The sequence below is a fragment of the Leptomonas pyrrhocoris genome (genome assembly GCF_001293395.1).
Source record: "Leptomonas pyrrhocoris isolate H10 chromosome Unknown, whole genome shotgun sequence".
In the NCBI taxonomy this organism is placed as follows: Eukaryota; Euglenozoa; class Kinetoplastea; order Trypanosomatida; family Trypanosomatidae; genus Leptomonas; species Leptomonas pyrrhocoris.
In genome coordinates this window covers 857,505-876,006 of record NW_015438358.1, presented here as the reverse complement: position 1 = coordinate 876,006, position 18,502 = coordinate 857,505, and the positions used below count along the sequence as shown (strand labels likewise).

The following is an 18,502-nucleotide window of genomic DNA, read 5'->3' as shown; positions in this document are numbered from 1 at the left end:
CTGGAGAAAGAAACGACTACGGAAGAGTCTCTTTAGGGCAAATAAAAACAACAACCGAAGAAGAGTATTGAGGACGTCATGTGTACGTTTCACACAGTACCGTAGCTTTGCATGCAATCATGATCGAATGGAACAGGCGGATTATGTCTCAGTAGGGCAGCGTACATTGTCAACCCACGCAACACGTATTCACGCTGCGGAGCAACTACAAATTCACACCTTTTCATCCTTCTTCTCACCGTTCTGTATATGTGAATGAAAACCGCAACAATGACCGGAAAATGCAACCGACTCCATGTTGAATCAATTGAAAACAAACGAAGAACACATTTTTTTAAGTGGGCTTCGACAAGGTACTCAGGATCAATCCCCTTTTCTTCTCTTTTACGCGAACTCGCGTATTACCACATCCACGCACCCCAATTTACTGCAGAGGGAAAGAAAATGCTGCGGCGATGCGGTGCGGCACTGGCTGCCAAAAAGCTTCCGAACCCTGGCAGCTCCCTATTAAACCCACGCAGTCACCGTGCGAAGCTCCGCCGTGCCGCCGCCCTCAGCGCGCAAAGCGAAGCGCAGTTTGAGAGCCAGGCGATGTTCGCAAAGGTTGGCGGCAGCGGAGAGGGGGGTACAGATACGCCGTCCCCCGCGCGCGCCTTCAAGAGCCGCAAGCAGCGTCGCGGCCACCACGTTCGCAGCGTCGTTGGCCGGGACGTTGCTGAGCGCGCCAAGGCGATGACGGATGCGGAGTGGGAGAGTGTGCCGATGGAGGACAAACACGCCTTCACAAAGTACATGAGTGAGGTTCTGCGGGAGCGCCCGACCGAGGCGACCGAGCAGCAGCGTCGCCGCTACTTCGAGACGACGATGATGGACCCGCGCGACCTCGACCCGAACCGCACTGTGCAGGACGAGTACGAGCGACTGAAACTCGGCCTGCCTGTGCAACTTAAAGACCCGCAGCGCTCCCTCGGCGTGTCGCAGGCAATCTTTGAATCAGGCGACGCGGGACTCTTCCACCCTGAGAACGTGGATCGGCTGGAGGAGGCGATGGTGCAGATCAAACAGGTGTTTGCCGACTACACACGTCAGCGACGGGAGGGCGTCAGCACGGAGGCGGCTCGGCGCAAGCTGTCGAACATGCTGGCCGAGCTGAATGTGGAGACGCAGCGGCATTTAAGTCACATGTTTAAGTATGCGGAGGAGAGGGTGCGACAGGCAGCACGAGAGGAGCGCACGCGTCAGCTGCGTGAGCTGCACCGTCTCCGCCAGCTCGTGCTTTCCCCGCCGAAGTCGTCGTCATCGTCATCCTCATCGTCTGCTACCGCCGTTGCATCACCTTCGTCCTCCTCTTCGTTTCAACAGAATGGGGAGGCGCGTGCTGACACAGCAGGCGGGCAAGAACAACAATCAATGACCGGCGTTGATTCGTCTTCTCCCTCCGCGTCCTCTGCCCCATCTCCTGCCACGCTGGCCACAACCAAAAAGCGTGCCCTTCTCAAAAAGTCCCTCGGCAAAGCGCTCGGGATGGAGCTGGACGTCGTGGAGACCCTCATCACCGAACTGGAGGCGCAGGAGAAGTTCATGCAGTTCTGCGAGGTCTTTGCGCGGCTGACGGTGGCGCACGGCTTTCAGCACGGCCCCGAGGACGAAGGCCTGGACGCCTACGCCGAGAGCCTCCGTCGCCTCTACTCCGTCGACGCGAACAAGCTCAGCACGCTGGACGTCGTGCAGTACCTCGCCGCGAAGGAGGAGGCGCACCCGGTGGACTGGGCGAAGCGGTGGTACGAGCGGCTGGTGCGCCTTCCTCTCGAACTCACACCGGAGTTTAGGCGCCTCGAGGAGATCCGCGAAGGGGACAAGGCCGCGCTGGAGCTGCAGGCAGCGGCAGCGAAAGAAGGTCAAGCTGGCGTTTCTGCTTCTGGGGGACACGATGCGGCAAAGCAGGCGGGACAGACCGCAGCTGCAGGTCGCACCCAAGACGCGGTGCGGTTGGTGGAAAAAATGTTCATGCGGCCCGATGATCCGCGACTGAAAAGCCTGCACGAGAAGCGACTGCGCTACATCGCGTATTTGCAGATGGAGCGCCAGATTGCGCAGGCGCGCGAGAACGCCAAACTGTTTGAGGGTGTGGAGGACACCGCCGAGGCTGAGGAGTGCCGGCGGCTGTACGCGCAATTGATGGAGCACAAAGCGAAGCGGACTGGCGTCACGCCTGCTGCACGAGGCGAGGCGTCCTCTTCCACCACCGCTCTCTCTGACAACGCGACAGGAGAGGAGATCAATGTCTTTGCGCAGGACCCCGAGGCGGCGGCTCTTTTTGAGCAGATCAGCCAAATCACACAGTCCGTGATCCGCACCTGCGTGAAGGACGCCCGTCGGCGCAGCAAGGCGGCTGCGAAGGCGGAGGTACTGGCGAAGGTTGTGAGGCACGTGAAGGGCGTGGCAGCAACCGCAGCAGACGGCAGCGCCGCTGACGCTACTGGTGGTGGTGACGGCGGTGCACCACGTGCGGGGGCGCTGCGTCAGCTGTTGAGAGAAAAGAAGGATAAGGTGGCACAGCGCTTGCTCAACGTTCTCGAGGCGGATGTGAAGTCGGACATGGAGTGGCTGGATGCGATGGACGATGCAGAGCGACCGCCTCTGCTGCCGATTCCCGAAGGCATGTCCTACGTGTCTGCGGCGGATGTGCAGGCCTGGAAGGAGGTCCGCGACGCCGACAACGCCCTGTCGGCCGATCCGTTTCGAAAGAGCAAAAAACAGTTCCAACCGAAGCTGTTTGGCCAGCCGTGGCAGATGCCGGACAAGCCGCTGCTTTTTTGGGGAACTGGCACCCGTGCGGTGCAGCAGGCGTTGGAGCAGGCCGCAGGCGATGCAGAGCGGCGACGACGTGGTGAGCCACTGGCTCCTCCCTACCCTTGTCCTGAGAATCCTTGGGGCTGGCGACTGGTGAAGGATATTCTGGATGATTAGGGCGAGACACAGCGAAGAAAACAAAGTGAGGTTTGATGTGGATTGGTGGATGCCTATCTTCTTCCTTTACCTTCTTTTCTTGGTGCCATACTTCTTATGAGTGTGGTTAAACGACGTGAAGGTGTCGTGTCGCTGAGAGTAACTTTTCTCTCCATACTTAACCGTTTGCGTCGGGGGCGGGGTCTTCACAGCTTAATACATAAAACAAGACAACTTACACTGATGATATCCATTCACCTTTTTCGTTCCCCAGTCGGGGTGGACTCGTAGTGGTTGTTGCGAAAGAGCTGGTTTCCAGCGCAGGATAACTTTGGTGCTGGCTTCCTCCCTCTGTGCTTTCTTATTGGGTGAAGCGGATGAGGTACACTCCGTTTTATTTTTTGTCGTTTCAAGCGGCGCTGTGGGATTTTCGTGTGAGCCCGGCGAGGGCTGCGCGATCATCTTGACGCTTTTTCTCTTGAGCGTCTACCAAATCAGCAACGGGAGGGCCTCTCGTATCTCAAGAGGAAACTGGGGTGGGTGGGGGAGGGAAGAATTGCTGTCGCGGTCACACTCCATTTTGAAACCTTTGCTGTTTTTCTTTTCTTCTCTGCTTGCGAATTCTCTTCCCTTAAAAAATACAACAAACAAAAAACCCCGCTCTCACCACACGTGTGCAGTTAAGAGTTGAATCTATACATCCATAAACTTAACGCATCTGCGCCGCCTTTTCGTCTTCTTCCTCTGCAAATTACGCGTTCTTTCTGAAAGACGCGAGTAGGCAGAACAGAAGAGAGAAAAACACTTCAGGCTAGTACTACACAGTTAAACTCACGCATACAGATTCAAGCAGTTACACCTATATATATATATATATATATACAAGATTACGTCACTTCATTCACACAGGCACAGACACGCACAAGTCACTAAAGCTTCCAAAGATGAACGGCAACGACGAACGCGCTTCGGGCGACCGCAACGAGCCGCTGTCGGATGATCTGCAGTTGAACTACTCCTCTGTGGAGGTACGCGAGCGGAGTAGCCCGGTCGAGGGGACCATCACGACGCCGACGAAAGGCGTGGACGGTGATCTGGAGGAGTCGTCCACCGCGGACAGCAACGACGAGCCCCCGCGCCGCGCTAAGGGTGTGGCGGGCCTTTACGAGACGGTCACGTCCGTCATCCCGCACGGCGGCCTCGTCGCCAACATCTACAACCTGGCCAGCGCCACGCTGGGCGCCGGCATCGTCTCCGTCCCGTCGGGTTTCCGCGACTCGGGTGTGGTGGTTGCAGTTGTGCTGCTCGTCGTTGTGTGCGCGTGCACCATCTACTCGATCTACCTGCTCGGTGCGACAAAGCTGAAGACGGGGCTGCGCTCCTATGAGGAGATGGCCCGCGGCCTGCTAGGCCGTGGCTGGGACTACTTCACGGCTTTCTTGATGTTCATGTTCTGCTGGGGTACGTGCGTCGGCTACGTCATCTCCGTCGGAGACCTGCTGTCGCCCATGCTGGACACCGAGAACACGAACGCCTTCCTCAAGACCGCCAACGGCCACCGTATTCTGGTGGGTCTGATCTGGCTCGTCGGCATGTTCACCCTGTCGCTGCCGAAGGAAATTAACTCGCTGCGCTATGCCTCAGTGGTTGGCGTTTCCTTTGTCGTCTTCTTTGTCATCTGCATGATCATTCACTCCGCCCAGAACGGCTTGAAGCACGGCCTCCGCAGCGACATTATCCTCGCGAACAACAACATGCCTGCCGTGAACGGTCTCTCGCTGTTCATCTTCGCATTTCTGTGCCAGGTGAACGTGTTTGAGGTGTTCGATGAGATGCGCAAGCCAACGCTGAAGAACATCACCCGCGACGCAACGATCAGCATGATCTTGGTGGCGTTGCTGAACTTCTTCTCCGGCGTATTTGGCTACCTCGACTTTGGCGACGCAGTGGACGACTCCATTCTGCTGCTGTACCGACCCCTCGAGGATCCGCTGTTCATGATTTCGTACATCGGCTTGTGCATCAAGTTGTGCGTCGGCTTCGCCATTTGCATTCAGCCCTCCCGCGACGCCATCTACTACTGCCTGCACATGGGCAAGACATCCGATGTAAAGGACTGGGTCAACTGGATGCTCAGCGGCTTCCTGGCTCTGACCGCCCTCCTCTGCGGTCTCTTCATCCCCAGCATCAACATCGTCTTCTCGCTGCTCGGCGGCATCTGCGGTGGCTTCATCGCCTTCATTTTCCCGGCATTTTTCTTCATCTACTCCGGCGGCTTCACGCTGAAGAAGGTGGGCATCCTGCACTACATCGGCTGCATCGTTTTGATTGTTGGTGGTGTCGTGGCTTTGGTCTTCGGCACCGCCGTTGCCATCTACAGTAAGATCCCGTAAAGACGATGAGCAAGCAAGCGAGCAAGGGGAGAGGCAGATGCAAAGCACGTGGGCGGTGCAGCGGTACGAGTAGGGGAAAAGAATTCGCATCACTTTTCCGCTGCCCAACTCATTCAATGTACTTCCCTTTCGTTCTCCTTCGCGAGTGTTGCGTGCGCCTGTCCCTCCCCTCCCCTCCCCAGTCTTGTTCTCTCCTTCGTTGTCAATGCCCTTGCACCGCCAGCGACGCCACCTTTTCTGTCTGGGAATGTGTTTGGGCTCGTGCGAGTGTGCGCACAGGCGACGTTTCAAGTGAGGCCTTCGAGTAAGCAATGACGCGCTGACCCGAACGTCGGTTTCCCCGACATCGGCTTTGGCACACGAAATCACACGCACGCACCTACACGCACAGAGCTGCGGTCCTGTTATACCCACTAGTGCTTGACATCTTTTACTTGCTTTTCTGGCTTTTCCTTTCTAATTCCTTTTCTTTTCCTTTTGCCGCCGCTATCTCAGCATTTCTTCTCTGTTGTGCATCTCCCTTTATGGATTTCTTCCTCGTTCTACTTATCTTTCTTAACTCTGCTTTTCTGTTCCACATATATATATTAAATAATCCCAAAGACGCAGGCATGACTGTCACTTCTCTCTCTACATAAATGCTTGACAGTTTTTCGTCGAATGCTTCCTTTTCTTTCGTTTTCCAATGTCAAAAAAGAAAGAGAACTTACAAAACAATAAAAAATACGAAAGCAGCAACAAGAACATCAACAACAAAGAAATACCGCAGCTCTCTTTCCTGTGGGTTTTGCTTGTGAAACCAAAAAAATAAAAGACAGCTCATTCGTTCTTCGTAGCGATGCAGTTCGGGATTTTTTTCCTATATATTTTTTCCCGCACGCCCCTCTCCAGTTTAACGTCTCTTTCCTCATTTTTCAAGATACGATGTGCGCAGTTTGCGCTCAAAGCTCACCCTGCAGACGAAACAAGTAGAACCATTATTGGAATAACGCTTAATTTAATTTATTTCTTTTCTTTTTTATCTGAGTGTAGGACACAACCCTAATTCTTTTTCCAATTCTCGCTTTTTTTTGTTTCTTCCTCCTACTGCTGCGACTTATTTCTTGACTTTCATCACGCTCATTTCCGTTTTCACGAACGCTTCTGCTTTTAGAAATTCGAGTACATGAGAGAGGGAGCATCTCGTGTGTTTTCTTTCTTGTAAACAGAAAAGACTCACGGTAGTGTGATGTTGCATCGAGAACGGTGCGCGCAGTGCTGAAGAATGCATACTGTCAGCGCAAGGAATGAAGATTAGCCATGTCCAAGAAACGCCAGATACGTGTTAGAAGTGCGTTGAATCGTGCGGCTTAGCTTTTTGTCTTCACGTTATTATTATTATTATTAGTTTCGGGTTTCTTCTCTCAAACTCTTTCTTCTTTTCTTTTCTTTCTTTGCTTCCTTTCGTTTCTTCGATAGTTGAGAGAAAAGCCAATCATTCTCCTTTCTCCCTTTCCTTTTCTCTGGACGTTTGTGGGGGCGAAAAGACCTTTTGGTCATCAACAGCAGTGTGCGAGGTCCGTGTGGTGCCTGAACTGCCGGCAAGGAGTGCGGCCATATTTTTTGTTTTTCTCTCTTTTCTCTACTCTTCTTTCTGATTAATTTATGTAACTGTGTTTTGACCATTGAGTGCTTACGTTCTTTCCTCCCCAGAAAGAAATTTTCCCCTTGTTAGCTGCTTCGCGGACTTTTTTATTTCTTCTCTTTTTAGATACCACTGAAGCGTGCTGACGTACACGCAGATGACGCTTTGGGCAGCCACATTTTTTACGGACCTCAACGCGAAGGGAACCAAGGGGACAAACACGAATTCAGAGGAACCAAACAACGCTTCTCTGGTCACCTCAACAGGAAAAACAAATGTGCTGGTAGGCACTCGCTCAAATGCTACTTCTTCTTTTCACGCTGCCTTCTCTCTCTTTGCCTCTTCTACCCACGATCGCTTCTCTCCTCCTTGAGTGCAACCCACTCAGTCTGCAGGACGTCGTGGCAGATGCGGTTGCTTTGTGTTTCCCGTCCGACACTGCGTGTGCGTGTCTCTCCTCAGGCGTGTGCGTGTCATCCTCTGCGTTCTGCAAATTTCAACACTTTCTCCGCAACGGTGCAACCGAAGGAGAATTACGAGAAGTCGCACACACGCACACACCGCAAAGAAGAGGGGTGCTGTCACGGAGAAACACCTTAACGGCAAGAGGGAGAGAGCGGGCAGATGGAACCTATCTATTTGAAACATCCAACGGACAGCGAAAACCAAAAAAGAAGGAGATCCTGGTGTATACATGATTCATAGCAAAAAAGAAGAATTTACATAAAAGAATGAAGGGATGCATTTTTTTCTTTGGGCCAGGGGCTCTAACGGAAAGGGCATCACACACGTTCCTATGAAGTCTGGAGAGAAATACAAGTGCTGCCCTTTTTGCACTATTCGGCAGAGGCGCGCCGAAGTAACTTCTTATCTTACCTTTGCCTTGAGACGGTGACCTCTCACTTTCAGCAGATGATGGATCTTCAAGTCACGGAGGCCCCGGCAGCAACAATACATTACTCTGCCATACGCTGTTTTCTCTCTTTCTCTATTTGCCTTCTCTTCGATGCTCTCTCTGGCATGAACCCATCTCCACCTCCGCGACACAACAACCTGCGAGGATGAAAAAAGGAATATTTCAAAAATATAGCGCAGATGTCAGAAGCAAATCCACAAACGGGATACCCCGAGTCTCTCACGGCGGAGCAGAAAGCGCTGCTGGCGCAGTTCGAGCTGCGAGCTATCTCCGCATCGGATGACACCTCCGTCATCGTGGTCGGACACCCGTCCATGCGCTACACCGAGGGAGCTAGTTCCAGTTCGAGCTCCAGGACAAGCAGCGCGCACTCTCACCATGCAGAACGGGACTCTGCTCCTCTCAACGCGACAGCAAACGACACAGTTCAATCTTATCTTGTCAGCGTCACCCAAGATGCTTTACCGACTCCCAGTTCTGCACTCTCTACGTCGCCACCTCAAGACAAGCCAGAAACCAAGCTGTTGATGACGGAAGAAGAGCAGCTGTTCCAAGGCACAGAGAAGGGCGACATCGCTTCTGGCAGTTCTGGTGAGAAAACATGTGATGATTACGTTGTAAGTATTACGCCGCTTCTCCACCATGGCAAAGACTCGACCAACTCCTCGAGATCTAAGCTGTCTGCTGAGAATTGCGAGAAGTGGAAAGCTCTCGCGCTTAGAATGACCACGACCGACGTGGATGCGACGAGTAACAGAGGTATTGATGAACACTGCCAAGCACTGGCGGACCGCCTGGTGCGTCTGTCTTCTGCGGTGGATGCCGCTGAGTTTGCCATGGATCACAATGTGCCGCCGCCCTCCGAGTTTTTTTAGATCTTTTAAGTTGCCATTTCCGTTACTGTTTCTTTCTTTCATTCCATGCTACTCCACAGATGTGTGTGCGGTGTTCTTTTCTCTCTGCTGGCCTGTTTCATGGAGCGAACACCAACCGGGAGTAAAAATTCAAGTCAATTTATAGGTTCCTGCGTAGTAGTATCTCTTTTGTGGAAACGCAACGAAGTGTTGCCGAAGCGTTTCCTCTCTTTCTCTCTCTCTTCTTCTTTTAGCTTTGTTGATGCTGCTGTTGGCATAGCGATTGCGAATCACAATAAGTACCATTTCATCTCTTCATCTCCTTTCTTCTGTTGTGCCGCGTTCTCCTCACTCATATCTGTTTTGTTTTTGCTATATAACCCCCCTCCTGCCGATTACTTCTGAAGTCAACTGAACCGAGGCGCAACTACAGCACTGTTTCCCCCACTCCGGCTCCGCGAACCATTTCATACGGGGCGGGCCACGAGTCGATTGAGGAAAGCACGCAAAGCGGACAACCAACTGCAGGATTAAGTTATCGCCGCCATGTCTTCCCTCTTCATTTCTCTCGTCGATCGGCTTGCGACGCGCCACGAAGGCGGGAGAAGACACAATGCGGCCCCCGATGCTGAAGAGCAGGCCTTGCGCCTGTTCCTTGTTTCTTGTGACCTGATTGGCGCCTTCCAACCCGCAGACCTTTGTGCGCACCTGGCACACATGATGTCGGTTCAGTGGCCGGAGACGTTGCGCTCGGAGGGGAGTTCTCGAAGCAGCGCTCTCCGTGCTGCTTCCGCCTCACTTCCTGCGTCTTCCATTCCGACGCTCGTCGCGGCGTCCGGTGCGCTTATTGGGTTTCTTTGGGCGCACAAAGCTGCGTTGCAGGACACTATCGTCACACAAGGCCCAACAACGGCGGCCCCCGCGTCTCGCGCATGGGTGGACGAAGTACACGACCAGTGGCAATCCTATGTGCTCCAGCTACTCATGGCCCACCCACCCTTCTCCGCGGAGACTTGCACGGTGGCGTGCTGTACGGTGGGTCAGTTGAGTCTCTTGCCAGAGGGCTGTTGCGACCGCGTGCTGCGTGCTGCCTGTGAGGCGCTTCGAGCGGGTCGCGAGGACGGACTCACGGCGGTCTTGGCCACCGAGTTGCTAGGGCAGTGTGTGTCGTTGATGGTGGTGTGCAGGCCCTTCCAACTGCGCGGCGCGGTGCTGGTAGACCCGGCCCTGCAGCACAAGTGCGCTCAGGAAAACAACAAGAGGAAGCAGAAGTCAGCTGACGCTTCGAATTCGCAGGCGAACAGGCGTACGCGGTCCCCCACCCAGCGACCAGCCACAGGAGAGAAAAACACTGAGGCATCGGTAGCTGTGAAGGATGCCTGCGATGGCAACGCTGCCACGGCGGCTGCGGAAGCGAGCTCCTGCTCTGCTCTTCCGTCGTGTTACCCTTTTCCCCCAATAGAGCGCGTGACACAGCTGAAGGCGGAGCTGATCGAGTGCTGTCTCGCGACGTTAGGGGCATTCATGGCGACATCGACGGAGGCAACCACACTGCAGCACTGCACCGTGCCGACGGCACTCATCTGCCAGCGGGTGCTAATTCCACTGCTGCTGTTGGACGGCAATGAGGGCCTGCAGCGATACGAAGAACTCATTCACAGCCTGTTGTATACGCTGGCGACGGCGGCGACACCTTTTCCTGTCCAGGACGGCGCTGGTGTGGCGGTCAGCAACGTTACTTACGGCGATAACTGCGATGATGTGGTGTTGCTCATCTCCGTCCTTTTCGACTTTTTGTTTCGCCGGCCCTCGCTCGAGCCCGCGACCGACTTCCGCTACTCTCCTTTTCTGTGGGGCGTGCTGAGCAGCGCCATGCACCGCAGCTTAACGGCGGCGGAGATGGATGCCGGGCATCGTGCCAACATGCAACTGCGCGTGGAGTACCTTCTAAAGCGCATTGTGTATTTGACAAAGGAGCAGCAGTATCAGCACGCCACCACCACGGCGCCGCTGCCTGCGATGGTGGAGTTCCACCCGTTGTTTTTCTGGTGCAGCAGCCCCCTCTCCCCCAGCACCGGCGAAGCACCAAGTGCCACGGCGTGGGACAATTTCTTTCTTGTGCTCGAGTCGCTGAACGAGTACGGCTGGCACATCATCGAGCCTGTCATGGCCCGCCTTGACACGTTGGTAGCGGCGCTAAACTCACATCTAGAGTGCAGCGCGCGCGCTGCGCCGTGTACGCAGGCAGCGAAGCCTTCTACTCAAGGGGCTCTGCACACGCGGTGGATTGAGATGCTGCTTCTTAAGTTGGTTTTGCACCCAAACATTGGCGTGCGCAAAGTGGGTCTCCGCCGCGTATGGGGGCTGCCGCAACGCGTGCTGCAGTCCCTCTCTGCGGCGTTTCTTTTCCAGGACGCTTTCCAGAGTGCGTCCGACCCGCGGCTCTGCGCGGATCTCGACCGGATCCCTATCTCGGCTTCCTTTCTCGATACGAAGGCATTCGAAGGCACGGAAGTGAAGGCGGTGCCGGACATCGAGCCGCTGGCGCAAGAGGTAGAACGGTTCTACAGTGCTCTGTTCCTCACTCGCTGGCATAAGGATGGCGCTGGTGCTGATGCTGATGCTGTCAGCACGAGTGGCCGCATCGATGCGCTGCATCGCTTGCTCGACACCACCCTCAACAAACCCCCACGATTCACCGTATGTGTGCTGGCCCGCACTCTTCTTGCGATGGGGCAGGTGTTGTTCGATCACCACATCGACGCAGAGCCCATCCTACTCGACGAGGGCGTCCTCCAGCGTCTGCATCGCTTCATGCGTGACTCGGTGCAGGAGAACGTTCCGTTTTGGCTGGACGTGCGCGTTACCGCGATCTTGTTTGCGGCGCTCACCACCTTTGTCGCCGCCACCGCCTCCCCGCGCCGCTGCCGTCAGCACCCGTCCTTCTGGCGTCTCTACTGCATGTGCGGCCCGCTGGGCGAGTCGGGCGGGCACAGCATCACCGGGATGGACGCGAGTGGGCAGTACGGCCTCGTCGGTGCCTCGGTTGACGAACGCTTCTTGCAACAGTGGCTCGTGCAGCTAAGCGCGCAAATGCTGGATAAACGCCGCCGCCCCGTGCCCGAAGGAGAGCACGATTCCTCTTGTTTTTCTTTCGTTGACGAGTTGCTGGACGCGGATGGGCTGGAGGGTCGAGTCAAGCGACTTTTGCAGACGGCCTCGTCGACTCCGTCTGTCGCTGCTGTAAACGTGGTGGAGGTGAAGGAGGCGTTCTTCTTGATAGGCGCGCTCACTCGCACTGGCTCCGTTCGGGATACGCAGCTCATTCGCTGCACCGCGCATACGATCGCCTCGACGGTGGCGTCGCTGCAAACACGGGCCTACTGCACACCTGCGCAACTGCTGAGCAGCGCTGCATGCCTTGTCGAGCTGCAGCACACTCTCGGCAGTGAGGTGTGCGGGCAGCTGTGGCCGTTGCGTACCACCCTGCAGTCTATGTCAGCGGCGTTGCACACGCACGTCATGGCAAGCCTCAGCGCAGCCGTGCACGCCGTCTCCGTGGGCCCTAGTAACGCAGCGGCCGGTGGCACCTCCCTCTTCGTAGACGGCGCTGACGAGTTGGTGTGGACGGTGATGCATACGGCCCACTTCGACATTCTTGCCGCCGCCACTGCCTCCGTCAACTCGATTGCTTGCAGCAGCGGTGACGCGGCCTCATCGACGCAAGACGCGTCTTCCGTTGCTGCCGCAGCGAGATACCTCGATGTGTCGCTCCACGTTGAACAGCTCATGAGTCTCTTGAAGGAAGCGGTGGAGACTTACAAAGCTCTTATATCTGCGAGAAAGCACGATAACGAAGCGGCGGATGAGGAGCGGGTGGCGGCAGTGTTGGTGATCACCCGTAACATCTATCGCCTCCTCCAGAGTGAGCTCTGTGGGTTTCTTGCCGTGAGCAACAACGCTGTGGACACGGCGCGCCAGCACGACGGTCACCCTCCTTTACACCCGTCATCACTGCCGGCGGATCGCGAGTCGCCGACGGCATCGCACGGTGGTGTGGCTCGCTGCCCGCTGGCCGGCGTGCTGTCGTCTCAGGCGGTGCAATCCTACCTGCAGCAGCTCATGTTCCTCCTCACCTATCGCGTGCCGACTGGGCCGATGCCGAGCGCGTTGTCGCCTCTGTCGTGGTCGACCCTCTTAGGGCAACACGGCCGCTACCGTAACAACCTTCTCTATGTTCTCGCGCTCTGCCTCGGCCCTGTTTCCGCCCAGGACACGCGCTCGAGCGAGGGCTGTACGACCTCGCAGGCGGACTTTGAAAGCATCGTGGCTGCCCTTCAGAGCTTTGCACTGGGTCAGCTGGAAGAGTGCTGGACCATGAACTTGGCGAGTGTGTATGACCTGCTTGTCTGGGTGGCATCGTCGAACGTGCCGCGTGTGGTGGACTACATCGCCATCGCCGATGGGATGTGGGGTCACATGAAGGAGGTCGGCGCACGACAGTACACGCGCCTCGCCGCCCTCGCTTTCACGGTGCTGCACTTTGTCATGCCCCACCACCCCGAGTACGTGCGTGCGTTGCTGCTGCGTGTGCTGGAAGGGGAAGGCAAGGAGGCGCAGACGGCAGATCGCGACGTGTACTTCGCCGCTATGACGGCCTCGCTGCAGGTGCTGCACAACCCCGCGCAGAACTGGCCGGTGCTGAGCGACGCACTGCTCTACGCCGCCGTGCTCTTCAACACCAACCGCGATGAGGAGGAAAACGAGTCCACCGTGGCCGTGACGGAGCCGCTGCTGAGAAGCTGGCCTGACGCGTTGCGGCTGTACTACCCGCCCACCACCCGCCTCTCCGCCGTCGGGCGCGCTATGGCTGTGGCGACGCTGCTGTGGTGCTGCCACGTCGACGTGGCCGGCCGCGCGGTGCCGCTGACGGTAGAGCTGCTTCGCATGAACGTGTGCCACCCGGTTGTGACGCACGAGCCGTGCATGCCGAACTCCCGCACTCACCGCACCCGCATTCGCTTATGGCAGCTCCTGTGTGCGTTGCTGCCCTGTCTGGCGCAGCCGCAGCAACCGGTGCCACTGCCGCAGATCGAGGAGGTCTTCCGGCTGCTCGTTTCGCACTGCGTCACGGTGAATAACATGGGAAGCGTGCGTCGACTCATGGAGCTGTACGCGATCCGCCTAGTGGAGCAGCATCCAGGCTTGTACACCGTTGTGAGTGAGGTCTTGGGCAACTACAGCCTGCGCCCGCAGGTGTGTGGCAGCTACATTCTGATCGCCTGTCACGCCTTGCTTCGGCAGGAGGACCGAGCGCCACGGAAGGACGCGACTGCTGCTGCCGCTGCTGTGGACGAGGTGGCTGCTGGCACCTTTGACAGTTTGTTCCCCCGTATTCTCCAGCAGAGTACATCAAACCAGCACTTGCTGCGCATCATCAGCCACATTGGCCTCGTGAACATTTGCCAGCGCCGCATCGCCCACGGCCGGCCACTCTCCGCCGCCGTAGAGGCGGTGTACAACTACGTCCTGCACGCCCCCGAACACATCAAGTTCCGTGAGAAGCACGAACACATGCTTTTTTTCGATACCGACGTGGCAAGCAGCCCACGCAGTCTGTTCTGCGTTCAGCGGAAGGAGGCGAACACGGTGCTGGCCGAGGTGCTGCCCGCCGCCGCCTTCGAGCGCATTCGCTTCGTCGAAACGGAGCTGTGCTGCGTGATCGGCGCACTTTACCCCATGGAGCTGCTGCGTGTGCGCGACCTGTGCGCCACCCTCCGCGTGGGTGACTTGGTGTCCGTCTTCAAGGACTTCGCGGCCATCCCGCACACCACCACGCCGTGCGACTACTACGTCGACTACACGCAGGAGGCGACGGAACTGCTGACGCGTGACCCGATGGCGGAGGCGGGGCCGGGTGGTGCCGCTGCTGCTGCTGTTGCCGGTAGCGCAGGCGAGGAGGTCGACGCTGCGACGGCAAATGTGCAGAAGAAGGTATCGTCGTGGTGGACGAGCGAGGTCTACAACGAGCTGCACCCGCGGGCGCTGCGCAAGCAGAAGCAGTCCATCATCGTCGTCGGGTCGCTCGTGGAAAACCCGGTCAACATCGCTGGGCTGTGCCGCTGCGGCGAGATTTTCGCGGTAGAGTCCATTGTGGTGCCGGAGAAGAAGGTCTTTGAGCACCCCCACTTCGTCGCCGCCGCGCGCAGTGCGGAGCTGTGGATTCCGTGGGAGGAGGTGATGCCGAAAGACTTGCCGGGCTACCTTGAGGGGCTGCGACGCCGCGGCTACGTCATTGTGGGCATTGAGCAGACAGCAAACAGCGTCTCGATGGAGGCATTTTCGTTTCCTGCGCGCTGCGCTGTGGTGCTGGGGGCGGAGGGGCAAGGCGTACCGGCGCCGCTGATCCCCCTGCTGGACGTGTGCGTAGAAATTCCACAGTACGGTCTTATTCGCTCCTTGAACGTGCACGTGACGGGCGCGATTGCGATGTACGAGTACACACGGCAGCACCTCATGGGCAAGACGCGTGAATGAGGGAGAAAAGTGATCATATTATTAGGGCTAGTCGAAAGGGGGGCTCGGGTAAACAAGTGGGGGAGGGGCGAGCCGCATCACCGGACCGCCCCCATGAGACCAACTGTGAGACTCTGCGTACGGAGTGTGCTGCGATTGCTCTTGTGCTTTTAATGGGTTGTTAAAGAAAACTCGATTAAGTTGTCTTAGGCATACATTACGTGAGAGTGTTGTGTGCAGACTGAAAACACATGACGAGCTCACATGATAAAAAGACCCGTTTGAGTGCCATTTAACGAAGCGATAAAAGAGAAAACACACGAAATGGAGTGGGAACAGAGACAGCTGCCGACAAACGAATCCGTATCGTAAAGGCGTATTTCTCACAATAACCGATCCTGCTAATCTGACACGATAGTAAAACAAAAACCACGAATACAGCGCCTTTCTCCCCGTGGGCCTATTACGTCGTACCGCTTTTCTCTCGTTTCACTTGTGCAATCCCCCCCTCCCCCCTTAACGCCTTCCACACTTCACATTAACACACTTCAAGTGCTGTGCACAGTTGAATTAAGAAGAAAAAAATGTCCCTCCTTTATTATTATTCGATGTTTCTCAATTGTCACTTCACTTTTTTGTTGATCTTCTTTCGTTCTTTTCACTATTTGTTTTTTCTCTATTGTTGTTGATTTAAGTCCACAAATACGATCTTTAAGAAAAGCAGCGCTTTCCGGCTTATGTGACGGCATCTGCAGATGCTTGACTGCCATTCCAGGTAGAAAGTATATTCCCCCCAAAAAAAAACGGAACACCATACACGCACACACATCATACACCAATATATCTCCAGACACCGTCGCGATGTCGACATCTGCCTCTTCTTATTCGAGTCAATGGATCTGTCGCAAGGATCCCCGCACGCAGCGCACCTACTACGTCAATCGTCGCACCGGTCGATCCACCTGGGACCCGGTGCCGCGGACAGCGATGGATACCGAGGCGGCGGCCGCCGTGCTCTACCCTGCTGTGGTTCCCGTCGCTGATCCTACCAGCGCATCGGTGAGTCTCACCTTGTCCAACGAGGCGAGGAGTTCACCGACGACTCCACAGGTTTGTACGGTGAACTCGAAAGCTTCTCTGACGCGCAACTCTGACAGCGACACGGACAGAGACGCGAGTGAAGGCAACAGGGTGAAAAAGGCGGTTGTGCCTCCAACAGGCCCATCGACCAGAGGCAGCGAGGCAGATGGTAATCATACTGCTGAACGCACGAACGTAGCGCATGCGTCCCCCGTCACCAGCTCCTCAGCTAGCGACTCTACCCCAGCGCCGCAGCCACCGCGTCAACCCGCACAACCGCCATCGGCGCACGAGCCAGCAAAACTCACCGCCGCCCCCGTCTTCTTCACCGCTCCCTCCACGTCGTCCTTACACATTCCTTACTCACCGTCCGCTTCCTCCGCGGTGTTTGCGGACATGAAGGGCGCGACAACGTTGGGGACGACTCCGGTGCAGCTCTGCCACGGTTTCCAAAAGGACGCGAAGCACGGCGCAGACTTCTTGACGGCCTGCGTCGCCTCTGCGTCTGTGCAACCACCGCCCGCCACGGTGATGCGGTCGCCGCCGAATCAGACGGCGTCGTCCTCCTCCCCGTTCTCTCCCACCCTGGAAATACGTCGCACCGCGCCGACTACGGACCCCTCAACGCCTTTTTTGCTGAACGAGACGCAGCGGCCCAGCGGTGACAACTCCTCTCTCTCTCCGGTAGCCGGCGGCAGTGGACCATCGCAGCTCCTCCCGCCGCCGCCGCCGCCGCCGCTGCCGTCCCTCGTCTCTCATCCTGTGATGTCCGCTGCACGAGGCGCTGGAAACGAACGCGTCGACGGGATCGGCACCACCGACTTCACTGCCCCAGCGATTGAACCGAGCAATAAGGCATGTGCGTCTTCCTCGTCCTCTCCACCACCCCCACCACCACTTCAGCAACAACGGCAGGAGGAGGATGTCAGCGGCGATGAAGAGGCGGCAGCGGCAGAGGAGTGGCGCCTCACGCGACGCGTGTGGGAGCTGGAGGGCGAGCGAGCCCGACTGGAGAGTGAGTTGGCGGTGCTGCGTGGTCCAGTGGAGGTGGAGGCGCAGAGCATCGCAGAGGATCACGCACGCCTGCTTGAAGCACAACGGGCGCTGGAGACGGCGGCGACGTTGGCGGTCAACCAGCAGAAAACGAAGCGGGAGGAGCTGGACGGGTTGCAGCAGCGCCTGACTGAGTTACAGGAGCAGCGTGAAAACGCAAAGTTTCTCATTTCCACGATGCAGGAGCGCCTGTCGTTGGTGAAGGAGCGCTGCCACAGAGTACAGGACGAAGGGGAGCGGCTGAATCGAGAGAGAAGAGAGTTGGAGGAGGTTCTCCTGCCGACCGAGGAGGCGGCGTCGCGTGATGTACAGAATCGCCTCTACGAACAACGACAACGGGTAGCGGCACAGCGGCAGCAGCTCGATGACCTTGAACGTGCTATCACTCGAGGACGCAGTGATGTACAGCGACGGAAGCATCGTTTGGATGAGCTGACTGCGATCGCCGTTGACGAGGGCCATATCTCAAAGAATGGGGAACACAGCTTAGCTTCGCTGGCTGCCCGCAAGAAGAGCCAAACTTGGAAAGAAGAAAGTCTCTCACGGAAAGGCACGAATGATGCACTTGTGGTGACGGTGGCAGAGACCGCTGCAAGTCCCTCCGAACACGGAGAGCAGCTGCACGCACGTATCGCAGAACTGCAGCGCGAGGTCTCCTCTCTCCAGTTTGCTAGTGGAGCCCTTTACGAGAATACACTGCTCACAGCGCAGCAGCAAGTGCTGCGGGAGTGGACGCAGCGCTTGCGGGGCGAAGCGGAGCCATGGCAGCGACCCCTGGAAGAGGCCCGTGCAATGCTGCAAAAGCTGAATCGGTTTTACGAAGCGCAGGCATGCAAGTACGGCACACGCACGCAGGACTCCTGAGTTTTTCTTTCTCCTACTTTTTCACCTACACTTTAGATCGCCTTCACGCGCCCACTTACGAAGGCTTTCCTCTATCGGCGCCAATGGACACTCAAGAATGAAGCGGCAAACGCAAAGGATTGTTAGTGTAAGACTGCCGGAGATGCGTTGGAACTAAAACTGAAGCTGTATAGTTGGCAAGACCAATATATATATATATATCTGTTGCTTACCACCCGTTTTCTAGGGCACTGGGTGTGCGTAGCTACTGCGT

The 18,502-nt window shown here is 56.6% G+C and overlaps 5 protein-coding genes across 8 annotated transcripts; all 5 read left to right on the top strand.

Annotated features, from left to right (window-relative positions):
• Window positions 1-322: 322 nt before the first annotated feature.
• Window positions 323-2,970, top strand: ABB37_01335 (putative mitochondrial kinteoplast poly(A) polymerase complex 1 subunit; the record flags this gene model as incomplete). Its single annotated transcript, XM_015797793.1, has 1 exon — window positions 323-2,970. The coding sequence occupies exon 1, from the start codon at window positions 445-447 to the stop codon at window positions 2,968-2,970; it is 2,526 nt and encodes an 841-aa protein (XP_015663313.1). The 5' UTR covers window positions 323-444.
• Window positions 2,971-3,628: 658 nt separating this feature from the next.
• On the top strand, window positions 3,629-5,342 carry ABB37_01334 (putative mitochondrial L-Lysine transport protein,L-Lysine transport protein (AAT16); the record flags this gene model as incomplete). Of its 2 annotated transcripts, none has more annotated exons than XM_015797792.1 (1): window positions 3,629-5,342. In XM_015797792.1, exon 1 carries the CDS (start codon window positions 3,894-3,896, stop codon window positions 5,340-5,342), a length of 1,449 nt encoding a protein of 482 aa, XP_015663312.1. In that variant the 5' UTR covers window positions 3,629-3,893. The 2 variants fall into 2 exon arrangements, with proteins under 2 accessions (XP_015663312.1, XP_015663311.1); XM_015797791.1 differs by having other exon boundaries at window positions 3,634-5,342.
• A 1,997-nt stretch (window positions 5,343-7,339) lies between these two features.
• On the top strand, window positions 7,340-8,757 carry ABB37_01333 (hypothetical protein; the record flags this gene model as incomplete). Of its 2 annotated transcripts, none has more annotated exons than XM_015797790.1 (1): window positions 7,340-8,757. In XM_015797790.1, the coding sequence occupies exon 1, from the start codon at window positions 8,062-8,064 to the stop codon at window positions 8,755-8,757; it is 696 nt and encodes a 231-aa protein (XP_015663310.1). In that variant the 5' UTR covers window positions 7,340-8,061. The 2 variants fall into 2 exon arrangements, with proteins under 2 accessions (XP_015663310.1, XP_015663309.1); XM_015797789.1 differs by having other exon boundaries at window positions 8,026-8,757.
• Window positions 8,758-9,142: 385 nt separating this feature from the next.
• On the top strand, window positions 9,143-15,273 carry ABB37_01332 (hypothetical protein; the record flags this gene model as incomplete). The annotated part of the gene is made up of 1 exon (XM_015797788.1): window positions 9,143-15,273. The coding sequence occupies exon 1, from the start codon at window positions 9,283-9,285 to the stop codon at window positions 15,271-15,273; it is 5,991 nt and encodes a 1,996-aa protein (XP_015663308.1). The 5' UTR covers window positions 9,143-9,282.
• Window positions 15,274-15,804: 531 nt separating this feature from the next.
• On the top strand, window positions 15,805-18,249 carry ABB37_01331 (hypothetical protein; the record flags this gene model as incomplete). Of its 2 annotated transcripts, none has more annotated exons than XM_015797787.1 (1): window positions 15,805-18,249. In XM_015797787.1, exon 1 carries the CDS (start codon window positions 16,114-16,116, stop codon window positions 18,247-18,249), a length of 2,136 nt encoding a protein of 711 aa, XP_015663307.1. In that variant the 5' UTR covers window positions 15,805-16,113. The 2 variants fall into 2 exon arrangements, with proteins under 2 accessions (XP_015663307.1, XP_015663306.1); XM_015797786.1 differs by having other exon boundaries at window positions 15,947-18,249.
• Window positions 18,250-18,502: the final 253 nt, after the last annotated feature.